Raw genomic sequence first — 23053 nt, forward strand, 5'->3', positions numbered from 1 at the left:
GCGCGCCACAACTACGTGCAGACTTGCCAAAAATGCACATAAACAGTGTAAATTTGGGAAAATGGAAAAATCAGCTTCGTCAGTCCCTGCCTATGCCAATGCTCAATGCCCATGTGCAGTTTCAGATTGATTGGCCAACCCATTGAGGACCAAAATGGACGCAGACAGACAGACAGAAGGACAGAGTTTTCCTCATTTTATAGTAGGATTGGAGTTCAAAACAAGGCAGGTTAAGGTAGGTACGAATAGGATTTTATTGAATTCTTTATTTTTTTACCTTTAAAAATGCTCTGGATTTAGCCATGGGAATATGTGCTGGGCATGCATGTACTTTTCAGCAATGCCCTGACTCACACTCGCAGAATTTTTTTTTTTTTTTAAACTCTATTGATCGTCCAAATGAAAATCCAGGTCAGAGGTCAGCAACAGAACAGCACCAATGGAGCTGGCAGGGATTCAGTTTCTTGCTCAAAGACACTCCAGCAGGGCGGATACTTGCTGTCACAAGGGGCTTGAAATGGGTCTTCTGCCCAGTAAAACCAGTCTTCTAATATGGTCACTGTTCTCTACTACTGGCTATTGTGCAGCTCCACTAGACCAGATGGAGATTAAATGTCTTGGTTTTACATATATAAATAAAAGTAAGATTTTTATTTTTGTATTTATTTTTTTCTTTATTCTCATAGCAATTTAGCAAATCCTTTGGTAGCCTCTATCTAAAGATTAGAGAAACAGTCTTTGTGACTGTTGCTGGTAAGGAACCATACTGAGGCAAAAGGGAATGAGTGACACTCTCCGCTCCATCTGCAGCTACCACTGAGCCATTGATCAAGGCATTTAAACCCTGATTGCACAGATGGAAAAAAACTCTTACAGCTTACCTAAAAGAGAAACAAGAATGTTATGGTTTGCTAGTTTGGAAACACCCATAGTGCTCTGTAATGAAGTGGCTGTGGCTTCTCCATCTTTATTATATAATGTCTCATGTTCATACAGTACTTGACACAGGCAGGTCAAGCACCTCACACAGGAATGACATGCACAGAAAAACATCTATATCAGTTTCTTTTCCAAATGCATTTTTTCTTGAATTTATTTAATCTCTTAGCTGGACCTGAGCAGAAGGGAAATCATATCAATCAGAAATCATTAAACAAATGTCTTGTAAAATGTGGATGACACAGTTTGTGTCCCTTTCAGTGCCAGTGAATATATAATACTGGATTATCATATTTTGACATTTTGACCAGAGGAGACATACTACCACTCTTCTGTCTCTATGGGGATCAACCTACTATCAAGGCAACTTGTAGCCTCTCTAGGCCAACTGGTGAGCATGGTAAACACTGGCTAAATGGTTATGACCTATATCTTCCATGATAGGCTACCATTATGCAAAACACATAAAATAAAACTCATTGTAACGGTGTTTCGCATGAATGTCCCCCCAGTGTACAATCCTGCCTCTCTTGCGGCACTGCCCCTTGTTGTAGTATCATATTTTAGCCGCCAGGAGTCATTTGCACACAAAGACACATGGCATGAGTGTGTTTACTGCGGGCTTGCTGTACAAAGATGAACCTCATGGACGCTTGTCATGTCCCGTGGCCATAAAGAATATAACATAAGACAGGATTTCTGTACACACTATTTAAAGGGAAAGTGTTCAAAACTGTGTTTTGATTTTGTATCCAGTTAAAAAAAAAAACGCCTTTTCATAGGATTAATGTGATAAATTGTCCTAAATATAAAACAGACTGTACAAATGGGTTAATGTTTGTTAATAAAAAGTAATAATAATAAACAATCTTTAAAGAATTCATGACTTTTTTTTTAAAGTAGGCCTATATACACTATCTGGTTACCCCACGGAGCAAAAGTCGGGGTATAGCCTATAACCTGTTCAATTGAACCTGATCAATTTTTACGTTTTACGTTTCAGACATTTTTGCTTTATTGGGCAGCATTCACCGAAGTGAAACAGGGATGGCATGCAGCAGAAGTCATGAGCTGGACTTGAACCCATGAGTTTGCACTCATGTGGCCTGCTCCTTAGGCCACTGAGTCAGACCATTCTCAAATTTCACTTGTAAATCCCATTTGTGTTGCCATTTTTGTGTTTTGTTTTTCTTAATTAATCTCTATGACTTCCCCTATGTTTGTGTAACAGGATTGTTAAGAATTGCTGAAGTTCGTCAAAATTCATTCTAGTATTTATTAATTTATTTTTGCTATTTTTATTTCTTTGGGGATGTGTTTTCATATCCTGTATTATTTTATGCAAGGCTCGGTTAACCGGAATCGCTCAGCTCGCCCCTTTTGCCTGCTGACGATTCCAGACTGGTATGTAGTGAAAACAGCTCCGCAGTGTTTCTATATATTAAATTATATAAAATGGCGATTGCTTTGGTGTGCTGATTTTATTCTGATTCTAATGTGTAGGGGCAGGAGCTGAATGTGTCTCAACCACCACTCAACCACACTGATTTCTGTGTTATCTGACGTGTATGTTTATAACTTATATGAGGCATGTGTTTCTGCTCATTATTTTTTATAAGCACTGTGTAAACCTTTGCATAGAAAGTTATTTGCTATATGAATATATAAAAATAGGTCCATGGTTGTTTATGTAGTAAACTCAGATGTTACATAGTGTACAATGTACAGTGTACATTTATGAATAGGCTTTCGTGTGTAGCAGGAGTGTTTTTTTTTTTAATTAGTATTATTTTTTATGTAACAAAACTATACGATCACATCGTGTAAAGACTGTAAAGCCCTTTTGCCTGCTGACGATTCCAGACTGGGGCAGGAGCTGAATGTGTCTCAACCACCACTCAACCACATTGATTTCTGTGTTATCTGACAGAAATAAACAACATGAACCTGAGAGAAGTTGTAGCGTGGTCTCTTCAGTCTGCTGTGGTCAAGCCGAAATAGAGAGGTTACATTTGCATTGGGAAAGCCATGATACACACCTTGGCTCGGTCTCCCCCAGTCCACCAGTACAGACACTACTGCAGCACTGAGCTTCAGGAAAGCAGAAGAAAGGCACAGATTTAATTGTGGATTCTATCCGCCATCTAGTGGATATCTCTTTTATTACACAAGTGACCGTGGAGTACGAGTGGAAAAACGGCGCAGCCTCTAGCCCTCTATCTCCGCTCCGCCCCCTAGTGGCAGCAGACGGTTAGCGCAGTCTCAGCACCACGGACAGAGACAGGCAGCACTGCCCCGCCTGCCTGCTGCCACGGAGCCGCCAGAGCTGCATCCTGTCCCCGCTGATGAGGAAGCCCAGCTCAGACCAACCACCTGCAACATGATCTCTTAAAAAGTCGTGAAATGAGTACGAACTCTGCAACGCGATTTACGTGCTGTACACCTACACCTGTGCTTAGAAGTTTTGCAAATATGTGATATATTTAGGCTAAGTATTTCCCCTTCCAAGTAATGCCTACTCTGAACACACCCACTATGGTGCATTTTGTCGGATTTGTCCTCTTTAGTAGGAGCCTATAATTATTGTTGGACTTTGTGACCAAACATGTAAAATGGCTATATTGTTTTTGAAATACACAAACAGTTGAAACATAGAGTTGATATTAGTAAAAAGGGCAGATCACAGTATTGCAGCACTCAAAATCTTTTTTTTAGTTAAATTATAATAATATTAGCCTACATCTAATAATAATATCAAATTTGTATTTATTTTTTTTTACATACAGCCTACGTTTCTTATTTTACAGCAGTTGCAGTAGCCTACATGATAAGAGCTGCCCACACGGCCAAGTTCAGCAACAATACTTGATGGATTTCATTCTTCACTGATTAAAGTCTCTTGAAATTTATTTAGGATGGGAGTGAATTATATTTTGTTTGCTCAAATCTGAGCCCAGTCCAAATATGTTCAGCATTTGCACCTCAAAATGCAAGAAGACACATAATGAAATTACCAAAAGGAAAAAAAAAAACTAAACAGGATCATACACCGGTTGAAGAGTCTTGACCTCGGTATTTTACAGCACCGATCGTAGGACACTGCTTAGGCCTACCTTACTATCCCTAGAAGAAAGAAAAAAAATCGGCGGGCAGCAGAGTTTTCCTATAGCTCCGCATCTTTGGAACCAACTTCTTCAACTTGCAATTGTGGAAGCTATGGAAACCTTCAAATCCAAACGCAAAACCTATTTCTTTTCACTCACATAGAACCAGCCCCATAGCACCGTCTAGCTCGGGACCGACACAGTCTCTTCTTCTACCTTACAGCATTAATAGAAATATGCTGTTTAAAACTGTGTGTGCATGCCTACAAAACATTCGGCACCACGGCCAGCGCCCGCCTCACGAGAGGAAGACGCAGCCCTGCCATCACCTCGACGAAGACTAAAGGGAAAATTATCTACTTCTGCTTCGAACTGCCGCCGTAGCAACGGTGTAGGAGCCTACGGCGGTGCGAGCTTATGGTTCTGCTTCAGCGATTGTGCACGTAGACCATCGAAACACTAGATGGTAGTGGGGTGCTTTGTTAACACGGATGTAATTAGGCTACAGTCCATCTCTCCCTCCTCCAGGCTCCACTTCCCCGACCTGGCTCCCTCTCTCTTCCTTCTCACACTGCCAGCCCTGGTCAAGCCCTGACTTCTTCATTCTTTCATTTTCTACTTAAAATAAAGTACCCAAGCGAGTTTTTATTTATTTAGGCTGCCTTGTCTCCCTGAGGGTATTTTGCCCACTGGTGCTACCTATACAGACAGGTCATGTTATGCTAATGAAAATCTAAATCTTTTGAAAAACAAATGTCCAAAACAAAATTTAAAATGTATGGTCACACTTTATTTGGATAGTCCAATGCTGATGTACTCAACTTACTATTAAGTGACTATAATGTGTCACTAGAAAGTCTACAAGTTTCAAGTCAAGGCTATAGATAATTTTATGTCTGGACTAGGGTTGGGATTAATGTTAGAATTAGGGTCAGGGTTAGGGTTAAGGTCAGGCTAGGTCAGGGTTAGGGTTATATAGTCTGTGGACATGCACCAAAAGGCAAGTGACACTTTGTTTAGCATCTACTTCTTGTCACCTGATAGTTGAGTATCAACATTGGACTTGAATGTGTTACCAAAAAAAACATAAAACATGAAGGAAACATGAAGGAAACAATCATCCTATAAATACTCTATAAAAGTAAAAAGACTGGACTCAAGTGTTTTGAGACACAAGATTCCAGTTTCTGTTGCACAACACCACAGCTTAATATTTAACAAGAATATGTGCTATAGGCATTTGTAGGCAAGGCAAGGCAGCTTTATTTGTATAGCACATTTCATACACTGAGGCAATTCAAAGTGCTTTACAGAGTAATAAAAAATACAGTAAAGGTAAAAAATGTACAATTAAAAAATGCAAAAGAGATCCACAAGATAAAAGACTTAAAAAGTAAACCAGTGCAGTTCAAATCAAGTGAAATCGAAAGATAAAAGAAAAGACAGTGCAAGAGGATTAGAAAAGTGAAAAGTGCATTAAAATCACATTTAAAAGAAAAATAAAAAAAGATATAAATAAATAAATAAACAGTGCAGATGAGTGTTGCCCTAGATTTCTTAAAAAGCCCTGGCGAACAGAAACGTTTTAAGCCCTGATTTAAAAGATTCTAAAGTGAAGGCAGACCTCAGATGTTCTGGAAGTTTGTTCCAGGCATGAGGAGCATACAAACTAAAAGCTGCTTGCTTCTCCATGCTTTGTTCTGATCCTGGGAGCAATAAGCAGACCAGCACCTGAAGACCTGAGGGGTCTGGCGGGTTCATAACACTGAAGGAGATCAGAAATGTATTTTGGTCCTAAACCATTAAGTGCTTTATAAACATGCAACAGAATTTTAAACGCAATTCTTTGGCACACAGGAAGCCAGTGCAGTGATCTCATCACTGGAGTGATGTGGTCCATTTTCTTAGACCTGGTTAGAACCCTGGCAGCAGCATTCTGGATGAGCTGCAGTTGTCTAATAGTACTAAAGGCACTCTTGCTATCTTCACACCATCTGTATTTCTTGTCATGCCTCTCCGGTGGGTGGGTAACATTTCATGGAATGGGTACCAGTTCAGCAGCAAAGTCACAAAAAAGCAGAAAGAGGGATGGCCACAAATGTTGATTGAAGTGCTGTCTTGTGTGCTTTCGCTTTCTGCTGTTGAATGGGAATACACTGCCATGCAAGCTGTATTGAAGCCTGAACCTATGTTCAAATGAAACTATTCATAATGTATAGCACCTATAACAACTGCCAACTGAATATTAGAAGTGAGGTCAAAATAAGGAAGACACAAAAGATGAAGACTTCCCTCACTGTCTCTCTTGTGGTCTGGAGTGCTTTTCTAGCATGGTTTTGGTCTATGTGTCTTAAAGAGGGTGAGGACTGCTTATCACTATGAATCATAAAAACTCTAACAGCTGAGCTCCTTCCCTCAATGTTCCATCTCGTATCTCTTCTCTTCTGAAATGAAATGCAGAGAAGAGATGTATTTTGTGTTGTGAAAATGAATAAAAAGCAAACATATGTAAAAAAAAAAAAAAAAAAAAAGAAGAATAAAAAAGAAACATTTTTGGTCAGTGAGATAATTGTATTTCACCACTTGTTGACTCTTTGTTGTGGTACAGAAACACGTGGTAAAATATGGTGACTTGCCTCATAATCGGTACCCTCAGTGTGCTTCTCACTGCTAAATGTATCTTAACGTATCTATGTCATGGTTAAAAATTACGTGATAAATTGACTACAATAATAAATTGCCTCCTATCATTGAGCGTTGATCTTTTGGCATATTTGAAAAATTTCAATCTGGTTTTCGTGCACAACATAGTACAGAATCAGCCCTGTTGAAGGTAACAAATGACCTCCCTACAGCTGATGCAGGTGATTGCTCTATCCTGATCCTCTTAGATCTCAGTGCAGCCTTCGATATCAGCTCAGTTGTGAAATCTAGCTTCTTCCAACTTAGGGTTATTTCCAAATTCAGGCCTTTTCTGTCCTTCTCAGACCTAGAAAAAGTAGTTGTCAAATTCACTCCCGGAACAGTGTACCAGTGCGTTCCGGCCCAGTGACCCCCTGGATATAGCCTAGATTTGATTCCTCTGTCAAGAGACTTGGGCTAGTGAGATCCAATATGACATTATCAATGTGTGACACTGAATGTGGCGTTTAGCCCATAGGCAAGAGGCCATCTCTTAGTCAGAGACATCCTCTAGAGGCCATCTCACGAAGCGACATCTCACTAAGCGGTACCTGACTGACTGACTGGCTGACAGTTGACTGACTGACTGAATGCATGACCTGAAGTGACCATGTGATGCCCTCGGCTGCGCAGTGGGTAAAAGAGACCACATCACACCAATCCTGGCTTCACTACACTGGCTCCCTGTCCATTTCAGGATTAAATTCAAAATCCTCCTGTTTATTTTTAAAGTGCTGCATGGTCTCGCCCCTGGCTATATTTCTGAACTCCTCCTGACCCCCCACACCACTGTTAGGCCCCTTAGGCCCACTGACAAAGGTCTGCTAGCTATTCCATGATCTTGACTAAAGAAATCTGGCGACAGGGCCTTTTCTATAGCAGGTCTTAAACTGAGGAATAGTCTCCCGAAAAAAAAGTAGATCTGCTGATTCGGTTGGCACATTTAAGAATCGTCTTAAAACCCACTTTTACTTGCTAGTGTGAGGCTGTGTATATGTCTACTTATTTTATTTTTCTGCTCTTATATGTTTTTATGCTTCTTGCATTTTTATTCTTGTCTTGTTTTATTCCTTGCATTTGTATTCTTTTTTTTTTTTTTTATAACCAATCTCTGTAAAGCACTTTGGTACAAACTTGTTTTGTTTTTTAAAGCACTGTATAAATAAACTTGAACTTGAACTTGAACTTGATAAATTGAAGACAATAACATATATTGCCTCCTATCCTGGGCTTTGAACTTTTGGCAGGGGGTGGACTTAAAATCTGCTCAGTAAGTATTTAGCATTTTATGGCAGCTTCAAGGACTAATCTAACATGATTAGCATTTTATAGTAGTTTCGTGGAATCAGCTAACATGATAAGCATTTTATGGCAGTTTCAAGGAATAAGCCAACATGATAAACCAATGATTTTTGAGGAAACTGTGGTTCTTCGCACACCTATACCGAGAGACATGTGCGTAGGAGAGGACTGGGAAGTCAGCAGAACATAGAAAGCTGTCTATAGCAATACTGCTGGTAGGGAACTGAGGAAAGCTGTAGCATCTTGGGTTCCATTTCTTCTCTTAAGGCATCCTGGTGGCTCAGTAGTGCACACCACACAACATCCTAGGTGCGAATCCGACCCAGGACCTTGTCATATGTGAGCACTTCTCCCATCTTTAGAAACATTTTAATCTTTAGAAAAACATTGTTCTTTATTCTCTTCAAGCTCACACAGGAGCACAAAAGAGAAGGGGAACAGATACAGGAAGCCATCCAAATGTATTCAGTGCAGTTGAATGCATTATAATTTCACATTAAGCATCTATTTTAAGCTTATACGGACACCAAATTCTCCAATCACTTCAAAGTCATGTTTTGAAAGTAGCGCTTTACAGATAAATGTAATGCAGTATAAATCCCTTCTTTTTCTTAAAGAGGACCGGCACTACCCACCTTAGAACCTCATACATATGAGGAAAAAATTCCAAGAAAAAACCTTAATAGAAAAAAAAAACAATGGAAGAAACCTTGGGCAGTTCAGATGCTGTTATATTTGGCCCACCAAATGCATTTTCCCTTATCCATGACAATCTCGGCAATCAAACTAATATCAAATCAGCTGCCATTTTTGATTCAATAATTTCAATAATTTTCAAGATTCAATAATTTTATTGCCATGTCAACATAGTTGATAGGAATTTGTCTTGGTTCATTCTCCTACAACAACAATGCAATAGCAGCACACAATATACACACAGTAAAACAGTAAACAGTAATATACAACACACAGAATTTACATTTACGGCACAATACCCAGAAAACAGCACGTTATCCAGCACGCAGTAAAGTGCATACCGTGTTAAAGTGCTAGGTTAAGTGCATTAGAGATAATCAGTGCAAGTTCAGATGCCTGATGACTTTGAGGTAGGTGCTATCCCTGAAGCGAGATGTTCTACACTTAATGCTCCTGTATCTTCTACCTGATGGGAGGAGATTAAAGAGGTAATATGCCGGATGAGAGGGATCTGTGGTGATATTTTTAGCCTTCCTGATTATTCTGGTGGAATAAAGTGATGCAAGCGAGGAAAGACTACAACCAATGATTTTAGATGCTCTGCCTATCACTTTTTCAAGCTTCGTCTTGTCCTGAGTGGTTGTGTGGCCATACCAGACAAGAATGGAAAAAGTGAGCACACTCTCAATTACAGATCTATAGAAGTGAGTCACGGCTTTCTGACTGACCCCGAACTTCTTCAGCTGCCGCAGGAAGTAGAGTCGCTGGTGGGCTTTACTGACTATGAGACTGGTGTTAAGATTCCATGATAGGGATTCGTGGATAGTGGTCCCAAGGAACCGGAAGGAGGAGACCCTCTCTACAACTTCACCATTGATGGAGAGAGGAAGATGTGGCCTACTTTCTTCCTAAAATCAACAACCAGCTCTTTAGTTTTTGAGATATTAAATATCAGGTTGTTAGCCTCACACCACCTCACCAGCTCTACTACTTCCCTGCGGTAGGCTGATTCATCATTGTTGGTGATTAGACCCACCACAGAGGTGTCATCAGCAAACTTATACAACAAAACTGACTCAGAGTGTGATTTACAGTTGTTTGTGTGTAAAGAGTACAGTAGAGGAGATAAGACACAACCCTGGGGGGCGCCAGTGTTCAGAAGCCTAGGCAGCGAGACATGATTACCCATATTCACTACTTGTTTCCTGTTACATAAAAAGTTCAAGATCCAGTGACATAATAACGCGTTAACACCCAGTGCCTGTAGAGAGTCAAACAACCTAACAGGAACAATGGTGTTAAATGCAGAACTAAAATCAATAAAGAGAACGCGGGCATATGTGGACTTAGATTCCAGGTGCTGAAGAATAGAATGTATACATAGGCACACTGCATCATCTACACCTCTATTTGCTCTATAGGCAAATTGATGGGGGTCGAGTGTGATACTGGACAGATGTTTACAAACCAGTCGCTCAAGGACTTTCATAATGACTGAGGTTAAGGCGACGGGCCTATAGTCATTAAGACAGGTGATGTTATTTTTCTTGGGCGCTGGAATAATCACAGCTGACTTAAAACAAGCAGGCACAATTGAGAGTAGAAGTGACAAATTAAAGATGGAAGTGAGGACTGGGGTAAGTTGGTCAGCACAGTATTTCAGTGTAGCTGGCGCTACGCCGTCAGGCCCTGCCGCCTTCCTGATGTTTTGTCGGCAGAACAGGGTTCTGACCTCATGTTCTGAAATGGTAGGGGGTGGATTGCCCTGCTCACTAGGAAAAAGAGGGGCACTGGTGGATTTCATTGGAATCAAATCTACAATAAAATTAATTTAGCCTCTCAGGAAGGGAGGGGTCACTGACCAGAACATGGTGCTTGGTTCCATACTCAGTGATTGCTTGCAGGCCTTGCCACACACCCTTGATATCATGTACCTGTAACTTATTCTCAAGCTTTGCTTTGTAGGAAGCCTTTGCTTTTATCACAGCCCGCTGAAATTCATATTTCAGTAGTTTATATTGCTCCTTGTCACCACATTTAAAAGCATCATTTTTCTTCCTACATAGCAACCTGACTCTGGGTTGTATTGCGAAAACAAAGGGTTGATCAGTGTTGTTTTTATCAATTAATAAACATCTCCATAAGTATGTCTTTTCTATTTTCAGAGAGAGTTATTCAAGCTTATATTTCATCTCACACTGACTATTCTAAGTCTCTGTATTCTGGTCTCAATCAAAAGACTCTCTACTGTCTGCAGCTAGTTCAGAATGCAGCAGCCAGGTGTTTGACTACAATTGAAAAGAAAGGTCATATAACCCCCATTTTAACAAACCTGCATTGGCTGATGTTGCAGAGCCTCTCTCCCTGTGAACAAAAGCTTAACCTTAGATTTACAAACAAAGCTTTTCTGACTGTCCCCACTCTCGACTCAAGTGAAAAGGTGTACGCATTTGCAGTCAGAGCCTCTAAACTTTGGAAGAGTCTTCCAGTTGGAATATGAATGTCAAGTAATTGACGTGTATACTCCCGTCACTTAGACGATTGGCTCTTTGAAAAAGAGAGGGAAGTGACGGCTAACTCTGATTGGTTCTCTGGAAACACAGGGAAAGTGTTTACCAACTCTGATTGGGTAAAGAGAAAGCATAAATGAATGAAGTAGTCTTCCTGAGTGAAATTGTGTAATAAAAATTTCTTGTGCACCAGTTTTGTTGATTGTTTTGTTTTTGTTTTTATACCATGTACAGCACTTTTAAAAGCACGTTTTTAAAGCTGATATATAAATAAACATTAATATTATTATTTTTGTTTGTAACTAGGTTGGAAAACAGACATTGAACACATGTTTGCGCAGTGTTTGAAAGGCAGAGGTTGTGCAAGACAAAAAGACAAAAAACTAGTTATGTTTTCCAAGGACCTGATTGTGATAACATTGATGAAGTTCCAGAGAAGATAATTACTTTGGCACATAGTCAGTGCCAGATAAGCTTGTTGGATGTTGCATAGAAATTGGCGTGTAAGCAGGAGCAACAGAGGACATCAGTAACATGGGTAAATAAGGGGACACAGGTGCAGAGCATTTGAGGACAGAGATTACAGGTTAAGGACTTTACCATTTCAGACGGTGTTTTCACAAATTCCATTTCCTGTCATGGCTCACTGTTTAGTCAGTGAGGCAGAAGCCTAACTCATAACATTTTCATTATCTGATGTTTACACCAGTCAAGAGGTTTCTTAAGTGGCAGACTTTTTCAAACATGTATGGAAAAGGAACACATTTTTAACCCCATGTGATCCATGTAGAACAGAACAGGGTTTTACTTTAAGCTGTTTGCTTTGGGTCAACTTTTTGAATGTAATTCCCTGAAGACATCCAAGACAAATTTCATGCAAAAAATAAATAACATTTCAAAGGTTATGAAGATGACATTTTAGTCAGAAACTATCCAATAAAGTATAAGAGGGTAAGAGTTTTCTTTTCTCTTAACAATCCACTCACTCTCCATTGACAAGCAGTCAATAATAATAATAATCAATATAAATATTGGCTTGCCTAAAAATGATCTTTCAATCAACATTATACTCTTTAATATTTCAATCCACTTTGCTAACCTTTGGGTCGTTGTCATCCCCCTCTTGCTCTGTAACTTGTCTGGGCTCTTGCTCAATAACTTGACCGTAACATTATATTTGTGACTGAATAATTTCATTGCACATCACAAACCTCCTTAACACGAATTGTTTGCACAGTGTTTAAAAGGCAGAGGGTGTGAGAATATGACTCAAAACTAGTTACATTTTGAAGCACCACACCTGACTGTGATACCGTTTATGAAGTTCCAGAGAAAATAATTTCCTTGGCACATAGTCAGTGCCAAACAAGCTTGTTGGTTGTTGCACAGAAATTGGCATACAAACAGGAGTAATAAAGGATAGCAGTACCTGGATTAAACAATACCATTTATGGCACATAGTCAGTGCCAGATAAGCTTGTTGGGTGCAGTAACAGGGGTAAATAGGGGGACAAAGGTGCAGAGTGAACACATGGTATTTGAGGACAGAGATTAGTGAAGTTAAGTCAAGCAGTTTACCGTCCATTTCCAGTCATGGCGCTCTATTTAGTCAGTGAGGAAGAAGGAGCAAATGATTTGCACCATTTGACCACCATGTAGAACAGAAACAAGGTTTTCTAAATTCCATGCAACACAGAAAATAAATAAAAATACAATTTAATTTGGAATAACAAGTTATGATGATGGCATTTTAGACTAGTCATAAAGAAAATTATCCAATAAAGCATAAAAGTGACATTTTGTGGGGGGACAAAATTAATGGTATTTCCATTGAGAGTGAATTGAGTCAGAATTGAGGGCTATGTTGAAGTGACGGGTCACAGTACAGTATCCCTGCATGGCTGACAAATCTTTTTGTTTCCATGTCATGTTTTTCTGTGTTCTTGAGGTCACCTGATGGGCTAGGCTCAATGCAGGGCTGTGTGGCTAAATCATATTCATGGAAGAGTAATCCTGGTCAGATTCAAAGCATCTCTTTGATGCTTTGTGCTCACCAGCTTTGTGTGGGCAGCCCCTTTAACCCACCTGGCCATAGACAGAAACTAGCCTAGTCAGATGGTGGACAGAGTTGAAGTATCAGAAAACATTATACTCTTTAATGTTTCAAGAATTTCAGTTTGTTCATGTTTACAACAGGTATTGAAAAAGCAGCCTACTCAGTAGTAGTCCAGCAGGGTATGATGTTATTATCTCCTGTGCCATAATCCAAGGTGAGCATTCATTTGGAGGCTCAATTCAGAGTTTAAGAGAATCATATACTACCATGTAAATGACTACCATAGCAAACATCAGGCAATACCATCATAAATCTACAGGACCAAGACAGCAACATTCACCACCTACTCTAGCTTTCAGGGTGAGTCAGTGTAGGCAAGTCAGTGGGGTTATCAACTGGGCACCTTTCCTCTTTTTTTTTTCTTTTTTTTTAAATTAAGCTCAGGGCATCTCAAAAAGGCTCAACAGTGTATTCCAGTGTCCCAGAAACACCTCTTTCTTTGCCCAGTCTCAGCAGCCCGCTGCGCCACAGTCACTTGCACCTTTTGTTACACAGCAATGCTAGTTTACAATATACAAAGTTACACACTACATCTGCACCCTACACTGGCCCAAGCAGAGAGCAGATACCTGGCTAGCTCAGTCTGCATATTCACATTGTATCTGCTTAGGCTAACCTAAGTCTGTCTGGCCCTGCTGACTTACCAAGTAGCTTCATCTGGATGTCAGGACCCGCTCAGCTGTCCAGCCACCATCACTAGTTTGGCTACTCCCAAACTAATATGTGCAAACAAATTCTGACAGATACGCTAATGTACAAGAATGCTACAAGGCTAATTCTAACACAAGGCTACCTCAGTGTTGCTTCTAAACACATGGGCCTGTTTATACGGGCTCTAAGTCTTACTACGCTAATGTAAAAGCGTGCTACCAAGCTATTGTTAAAACAAGGCTAACCCAGTTAGGCTATCTACCTAAGCTACTTTGTGCCCCAAATAGCATGCTTCCTCCTCATCCACAACCACTCACTAGCTCACATGGCTGCTACTGACATATTCTTAACTGCCTGCTTTAAGCTCCATCCACGGATGCCTAATTTACCTAGAAATGCAAATGCTGATCTGCCTACAAATCCTCACCTACCGACCGCCAAAGGGCTCATGTAACAGAGTTGTTATTACTTGTATAATTACACTAAATCTGTCATCTTAGTTTAGATACCTGACTGTTTTCTTCTACCTCCATTGACAATGCTGCTGTGTATAAGAGCCCCACCTCCTGCACCCCTCCTCCTCCTAGCCCCCATAAACTTCCTGTTCTTCTTCTCTTTTGCTGTGTTCCCCTATGGGAAAGCTAGGTGTCATTTTTCATAATATCATAACCCATCTTATAGTTTCTGATCATTTTATATTTTTGTTATCCCTAGTGTCATAAAGTCTGGATGCACTCTTTTTCCTTAATTAATTTAATTTTGTAGGAACTGGAGTGACAAATATTCACTTGGAGGAACTGTTTTTTACATTTCATGTCTGGTATGTTTACTGTGTTTTACGTCATATTCTTGCAGTACCGCTGCATATACGGGTGGCACCATACTGTTGTTTAGGCCACAAGCCCATTGTGATCTTAGCTTTACCCCCTTTTCCTGTGTTCCCCAATGGGAGAGGAGACAGAGTGACAAATAATAAAAATAACACTTAACAGAACAGAACAGAACAGAAAATAAACAGATGTCAGCTCCAAAGATCTTTCAGGCACAGAATATCCAAAAATATCCTGTGTCTGAAAGAGTTGTTGGCTGTGGTGGCTTTGTTATGCAGCCTAAGTGCGTTTATGACTTGGATATTTTTGTCTATGGATTCAGATTCATCATGCCAACCTTTGTTGTTCCTGTACAGAGAGATGAGCTTACTGTCAGGAGCAATGTGATTAGACCCATCATACAGAGAACAAAGTCCACTGAGAAATACTCAGAGCTCATCTCTTCCAGTACCAACGACCCCAACTACTCATCTGCATTTCCCGTTGGTCAGGCCCTGAGGAGCCCGTTAAGATTGGGACTGTGAGACTGAGGCAGGCTGTTACTCTCCTTCCTTGCCAGGAGTATCTGATGTGGGGGAAGTTGCCGAACACAGCTAACATGTCACCAGGGAGTACAGCAGTTGAAACAGTGGATTGCAAGACATTAATATTGAGGGCTGTGAGGTGTCTGGCAGGTGGAAAAAGAGGATGGCTGAGCTTGTGTTGGCCTATCAAGATGTGTTCTCCAGAGTCAAACTGGACTGTGGAGAGGCCAAAGATTTTGTCCACCGCACCCGCCTCTCTGATGACCAACCTTTTCGGTTGTCTTACTGCCAATTATCTTAAGTTGTGAGAGGTGCTGTCTGACATGGAGATGAAGGGCATCATTAGCAAGTCCATCAGTGAATATGCCAATTGCCAATGATCATACTCTGAAAGAAACTGAGTGACCTGAGGATCTACACCGACTTTCGCTAGCTCAATGCCAAGGATGCTCACCCATCAAGCCGACTGTCTTGCCGCTTTGGGAATGCCCTCTTTAGTACCATGGATCTAACATCAGGATTTTACAACATCACCCTCCATGAGTCTGACAGGCGGTACACAGCCTTCACAACACCCTTAGGCCTGTATGAGTACAACACGCTCCCCCAAGGCCTGTGCAACAGTCCAGCATCCTTCATGCGCATGATGTTCAGCATTTTCAGTGACCTGAACTTTTCCAGCCTCCTTTGTTGCCTGGATGGCCTGCTCGTTTTTCCGCAAGTCTGTGAAGTTCCTGGGCCATGCGGACAGTGGTAGTGTCTCAGTCGACCAGAAGGTGGGAGTCATCTCAAGCTTCAAGAAGAACACTCTTATGAACATCGACATTGGCACACCATCTCAGTGGAAAGTCAGATCCTTCCTTGAAATGGTTCTATATTATTATTATATTATTATTCCTGAAGTCCCTCTTTTCTGTGACAGCGGGCCAGAAATAGACCGTTAAGGGTGCTGCTGGCTGTAAGAGGGCTGGAACATTCCATGAGCTGACACCAGTAAACAAGGTGTGGGAGACAAGGGGATAATGAGCACAGTCAAGCTTATTTTATACCTGACGCAGTCGCTAGGTCACAAGGTTCGTGCGCCACAAATGACGCAATCGCGAACCTGGCGTCAGACCCGCGCAAGGTCGCTTCGCTTGGTCGCGCACCTCCCAGATTTTGTAACTTATTGCGAGCCGCGCGAGTGTCGCTCAGTTCAAAATGGATGAATTTGAGGGAAGTCTTGCTGAGCTGATACCAGCTCATACCAGCATTTGTACAACCCATCATCGAAAGATTACAAAGAGCATCAAATGGCCCAAAACTTCCTGCTTTACAGGGTATTTTCTCTCTACCGACCCCTGTCTTTGTGGAGAATACTACAACGGAAAATGCGGCAAGTATAAATGCCTTCATGCTCTGTTGAAGTGCGCGCACCATCCGCGAAAGCACCCGGGCGAAAGTATAACCATCAGTCTATCTTCCCTCTGCGTTGCCAGTGCTTTAAGTGTATTAGCCCAGTTCAACTCTGACACCACTGTCCTATGGGAAAAACACCAGCTCAGTCAACCATGTCACATGATTCTTTCCCCACTGAACTGCATGGAAGAGTTTCTGTGTTCAGTTGTTGCTGCTAGCGTCTCCCATGCATGTAACTACTCTATTGTGTCAACACGCCTTAGTCGAGTGCTACTATAACTGCTGCTCGGGAGCTATCACTTCCCTCCATAGAAACACATAGAAAGGAGGTTGGTGCTGAAAGGCTTGTGTGCTGAATGTAAGTTTGTCATGCTCAAGGAGAGATAGCTGTTAACTCCTTCATTGCTGAAAACTGCAACCAGCCAAGGACAAAAAAATGTTCCACATTCAATATTGTACATTTTCTCAAAATGTACTAAGTTATTGCAGCAATTGGTTCAGTATAAGCAAAATCAAATGCATTTCTGGCTTAATGTGAAATAATAAACCATTCCCATAGATGAACCATAGATGCTTCCTGTATGTGATCCCCATCTTTTTTCAGCAATCATCTCGATCAGGATCAATGTCCCTTACTCACTTTGACAACATAGGACAAGGCTCCTGTGCGAGCCTGAGGAAAAGAAATTTAGCCAAAGATGCAACAACTCTCCTCCCTCACTTACCAGCAGTGTTGCTACAGACTGCGATCATAATCATTGGCTCATCATGTTGACGTATTCGCTGAATCTTACCTAAAATGCGTATCATTTGAGCTTATTCCATGGCACTGCTGAAATAATCAACTTACAATGAATTCATAGCTACTGTCGAGCTATGAACTCATTGTTAGTTGCTCTCCAGATGAGTATCAGCTGATTGGCAGCAAAATGAAAACTATATCATTGCTTTTAGTCTTTGTGCTGTTTACTGAACAGCTGAGTAGTGATGTCAACTGCATGACAGCTTTCAATCAATTTATTCAAGCCTGCTCCTCAGACTGCAACAATGGATATTTGTTCAGTATAACTTTTTAATGGTTGTCAAATTAGTTCTTCAGACACCACTCGGGTTCTGATTCTGATCAAACACACTCAAAGCTAAACTTCACAATACAAAACAGTACGCTTTTGTCATTCTAATGATTCCTTGAATATGTGTAAGTATGAGGATGCATAAGAATTTGTAGAAACTGTGTGTACTGATGTTCTAACAACAGAAGGATCTATCTCAGCCAATCAGGCATGGATAAAAGAACCACACAACCCAATCATTTTTGAGTCACTCCCACGTCCTGCTGTTATAAAGCAAGAGCCAGGGGGTTGCTGTGGTACAAAGCAGGGTGAAGTGGCTGAGATTGCTGCAACCAAAAGGAAATACACGGTCTGCTGATTACTTTATACAAGGTAAGACAATTAATTATACACAAAGTAGTTTACTCCAAGGTCCTTACTTGACTGAGCAGGAAATAGTTTCAATATCTTGCTTTTACAGTAAAATATTTGAATTGTTGTTAGAGCTAAGTTCCTGAATAATAGTGACCATCCACAATCTTTTGCAATCTAGTGCCTGTATGTACATGATAGTTATAAAGCCTTGGTAACTGTGATAACAAATGGCTGACTATTTTTCTTTTCCCATTTTATTTTTAAGTTGAGATTGACTTGCAACAGCCATGGTTGACACTGAGCAGGCCAAACGGGCAGGAAGCATTGTCCTTGAGGGACTGTTGAAAGTTTCATCTTTTGCTGAAAACATCAATCCACTCTTCAGCATCGTCACTTTTGTGGTGAAGATGGCAAAGAAGAAAGTAGATCAGGACCTGGCAATTGCAGAAAAACAAAAGGTTGATGAAGCCTTCAGTCACATCTGCACCACACTGGACAAGTTCTCTATGACCACCCAGAAGTTACGAAAGGAGATAAAGCTGATTGAATTGAAGGTGACCTATGGAAAGTATGAAGACTACATCAAATATCAGCACAAATCTTTCATTGAAATGGTGGAGAAGATCAAGAAGAACCCAGATGACTCCCAAAAGCACACAGAGGATTTCAAGGAAGTCATCAATAGAGATGACTTGAAAGATAGTCTAAATGCCTTTTACCATGGCATCTGCGGGCACCTGTCTTCCGGAAGTCTGCTGGAGCTGTATGTCGATGCCTGTGGTGGAGACAAAAACAACATGGAAACCAGATGCTTCCATCTCATTCATCTCTTCCAAATGGGTCTCATGGTACTGATGGCACACACGGTTGCCACAGAGGGTGATGAAGATGAAGTCAAGAAGAAATGGGGAGGCAGGGTGAAACAAATTCAAGATAAAATAGATGATTTGCTGAAAAAGTGTGACCAAAACTGAATCTGAAGCGCTTCTAAATGTTCAGAAAACTTTAGAGGGTGTAACCTTATTGTTTGAATGAGACAGTAAGGTAGAGCGGGTCGTCCACTAATCAGAAGGTTGGTGGTTCGATCCCCGGCTCCTCCAGTCTGCATGTCGCAGTGTCCTTGGGCAAGATACTGAACCCCAAATTGCTCCCAATGGTTGCGCCAGCACCCTGCGTGGTAGCTTGCCGCCATCGGTGTATGAATGTGTGTGTGAATGGGTGCATGCAGGCATTGTAAAGCGCTTTGGGTAAAAGCGCTATATAAGTGCAGTCCATTTACCATTTAAAAGGCTGTTTGAGCATTAACTTAACATAGGACAAGGTCTAAAAAATAAATAATCAATGATCTGTAGAAAGCCATTATGTTTTGAAGTGGTGGACATTTTGTTTATTTTAGTGAAGCATCATTATACTTTAAATGGGGTAAACAGTTTCTCAATTTCAGCACTTATTCTTTAAATTTGTATTGGCTTTCTTGCATTGAATAAATCTTGTTTCAAACTTGGTGAAGTAATTTATTTCTCATTGCAAAATATCTACACAAAAGTTGCCTTACACCCAAGTAGCCTTTTTATAATGACAGCCCAAATAAAAAAGATGCATTTCAAATTTCTCTCTTGAGAATTAATATGAAATCTTACTTGGCAACTTAGTATACATTTTTATTTTATTCATCCAGTCACATTAGTCATATACTGTATATGATCCTTTCTAATGAAAACTGTTCTGGAGTGCAAGCTAAAGATGAAAGTGAAACCATCACACAATGTCCTACTCAAATATTTGAAAATTTTTAAAAGTTGAGAAAATGAATTACTGATTGGAGAAAAAAATAAATAAATAAAACCAAGTCTTGTAAAATAAAATAAATAGTCACATCAGAAATCTAAAAACAACCATGGTGGAAAAGGGGGAAGTGTCTGATAAATATTTACTGAGGGGATTTTAAGTCCACCCTCAAAATCCAGGATAGCAAGCATTATTTGCTATTGTCTTCAATTCATCACATAATTTCTAACAAAAGGATTGATTAAAGAGAATTGTGAAGCACACTGAGTTTCTGTGCCACAACAACGAGTCAACAAGTGGGGTGATATATTTATCTCACTGACTAAAAACAGCTCTTTTTTTATTTGCTTTTTTATTGGGTTTTTTTCTCCATTCCAGATTCAATCCTTATATGAACAAAATATACTGCAGGTCATCACACAAGAGAAACAAACAAACAAATTAAATAAATAAACAGCGTTTGTTCATGATCAAAAGCATAAGACTCTTAAAATTCTGAATGCGCCTTTTAATAGTCAGCTATTTAGAATATGAGTCATATAAAGTCGCATTTGGGCTCAGTCCGGGTGATGGGTTTTATAAATCTGAAGAAAAGATTGCTGCTTCCAATTTTTAGTCTTGAATCTACACAGTTTTATATATCTGGGGCCGCATTCACAAAGCGGTGAAATTCTAAGAAAATTTCTAGAATGATGACGTTTTCTAAGAATTTCAATTTAACAGATTAAAAGAGGAGAACTTTTAGGAGCTAGGCTTAGGAGTTTCTTAAGCACAGGAGAAAATGGCTGAAAGATGCAGAAGTGTTCTCCAATCCCTGAATGACAGTGCGTTTATGAAATGCTACAGATTAGATCGTGCAAGAATGATGTTTGTTGCTGATGTTATTAGAGATGTGCTCACGTCTCCCACTCAACATAATATTGGCTGAAATGAAAGTGATCACAATGTTAAGATATTTGGCAACAACCAAAATGCAACAGTGCAGAAGTGATGATTTAAATATATGCAACCCTCCATCAGCAGAATAACCACACAAACAATTACAACTCTTTCACAGCCTCATTTTGTGATTCAGCTTATTTCATTCACATAGGACATTTGCACAAGAAAAAGCATTTATGGATATATTGGTTTTCCCGGTGTTTTCAGGTCACTGATGGGACACACGTCTGCATCACTGACGAACTACTCTTGTTCAACAACCCTATTCATATAGGCTTCCATATAAAGGCCAGCAATTGTACTAATTAACTGAGACACTTTCACAACATCTTTAGGTCAACTTGATAGACAAGTCATAATAACATTACCGTGTCCACACAAATAAAGGCATCACTTATTAGGCTGTGAATACCGCACAAGTCTTTTCAAACATTTTGTCAAAATCGTTAGGCTGCCCCAACGATTTATTAAACAGGGATTTTCATTTTTGTCATTATAGGTAAACCACACTTTAAAATAGATTAAATTGTGTGATTATAAATTTCTGTGTGCATGAATGACTAAAAGAAGCATGCTGAGATTTTCCTGAGGGACCAATGACAGCGTCTAAAAGAGAGCATCATACCTAACAACAGGGTCCTCACTAAGATAAAACATCTTGTCCATTCCTTGCTCATAGTTGCTCTGAGAACTTTCCTAAAGCACTCCTAAACTAGGACTCCTTGCTAGGAATTTTGAGCTCTCTGAGAGTATTCTCATAATGTTTGTCAATATGGCTCCTGGCTCATGGTGCATGCGTGGAGGATCGCATATTCTCACAACTTGGTTGGGACATAAACACCAAAAATCATCATGGGCCAGAAAAATCTGACTCGTTCTCTGCTTAGTGATGCATTGGCAACGTCGTCTAACAGGCCAAAGCAGCTAGTGTATCGTTACACACAGCTATTAAGATTAAGATTAAGATTGCACTTTATTGATCCCCTAGGGGAAATTCAGGTGTCACAGCAGCGGTGTACAGTACAATGACAGAACAAAGTACAAGAAATAAGGTAATAAAAAATAATAAGATAATTAAGAATAAAAAGTAGTGCAGCAAAGATATAAGGCAATATAGATAAATATACACTCCTGTGTGAGTTGAGTCCAGGGATATAGTGGTGTAGGTAACATAAAGGCAATATAGATAAATATAACACTATAAGAACTATTAAATTAAACAATATAAAACTAGGCTAATGTGGTATTGAGGTGTTGAGCATTAGGTCCAGTGTTATTGTGCAGGTTAGGGTGATGGGTGAGGGGCAGGGGCTGGGGGCTGGGGCTGCTGGGCTGCGGGGCTGGTGGTTACAGCAGACTGGTGCAGGAGATGCAGATGGTGTTGAACAGTCTGATTGCCGCTGGCACAAAGGAAAACCTGAGGCACTCCAACCTGCAGCGTGGGAGGATGAGCCTGTGGCTGAAGGTGCTCCTCATCAGCCTCAGCTCATCAGGGCAGTGGAGGTGCATGACTCCTTAACATTAACATACAACAGGTTCAAGAACTTGTTCTCCTTTGTTTTACATGTTACATACTGTGTGAAGTTAGTCAGGGTTTTGGAGAGTGGGACATGGTTGAAATCTCCATTGATTGTCATCAAAGCACTGGGGTGTTGTGTTTGTAATCCTGCGACAGTAGAGTGGATGACATCACTAGCGCACACTGCCACTGCAGACGGTGGAATGTAACCACTGATGGAAGGCAAGGTTTGAATCTCCTAATCCTCTCCCTCTTGTTCCTCACCCTCACACCAGCTCCCGTTCCCCGACGATGTCTCCTTAGCTCCGCAGATTTTCTAATGAATATTTAAAGTTTTGATTTTAATATCTATGGAGATTTGGTTATTATGTAATAAGCCACGCCCACTCTCATCAACTTGGACATGATACTGCAAGGCACTGATCAGGATGTAGGAACTGTAGGCTACCGTGTAGCCTGTTAAAACATTTTATCATCTTTATAATTATTATCATTATTATTATTATTGTTATTATTATTATTATTGACTGCAGTGGAGACATATTCCAGGCATTGGAGAGCAATGACACGTTCAAGTCCCTCACCCCCACCCCACCCACCCAACACAGTTCATAGTTCTAACATA

The 23053-nt window shown here is 40.4% G+C and overlaps 1 protein-coding gene across 1 annotated transcript; it reads left to right on the forward strand.

The window, feature by feature from the left end:
- Positions 1 to 18466: 18466 nt before the first annotated feature.
- Positions 18467 to 22731, forward strand: LOC139644616 (protein rapunzel-like). Its single transcript, XM_071520049.1, has 3 exons — positions 18467 to 19137; positions 22218 to 22412; positions 22704 to 22731. Exons 1-3 carry the CDS (start codon positions 18467 to 18469, stop codon positions 22729 to 22731), a joined length of 894 nt encoding a protein of 297 aa, XP_071376150.1.
- Positions 22732 to 23053: the final 322 nt, after the last annotated feature.

This window comes from Centroberyx affinis, unplaced genomic scaffold, assembly GCF_046629955.1.
Source record: "Centroberyx affinis isolate AG114_WGS23_722 - 3 ecotype Tasmania unplaced genomic scaffold, CSIRO-AGI_Caff_v1 ptg000759l_1, whole genome shotgun sequence".
Taxonomy (NCBI): Eukaryota; Metazoa; Chordata; class Actinopteri; order Beryciformes; family Berycidae; genus Centroberyx; species Centroberyx affinis.

Bases quoted from the DNA above. Each gene is read 5' to 3' on its own strand.
- LOC139644616 (XM_071520049.1), top strand. From the start codon at position 18,467: ATGGTTGACACTGAGCAGGCCAAACGGGCAGGAAGCATTGTCCTTGAG. The intron at 19,138-22,217 runs GTGTGACCAAAA...GGTGAGGGGCAG, and splicing joins ATAGATGATTTGCTGAAAAA to GGGCTGGGGGCTGGGGCTGC. The intron at 22,413-22,703 runs GTGCATGACTCC...CCCTCACACCAG, and splicing joins AGCTCATCAGGGCAGTGGAG to CTCCCGTTCCCCGACGATGT.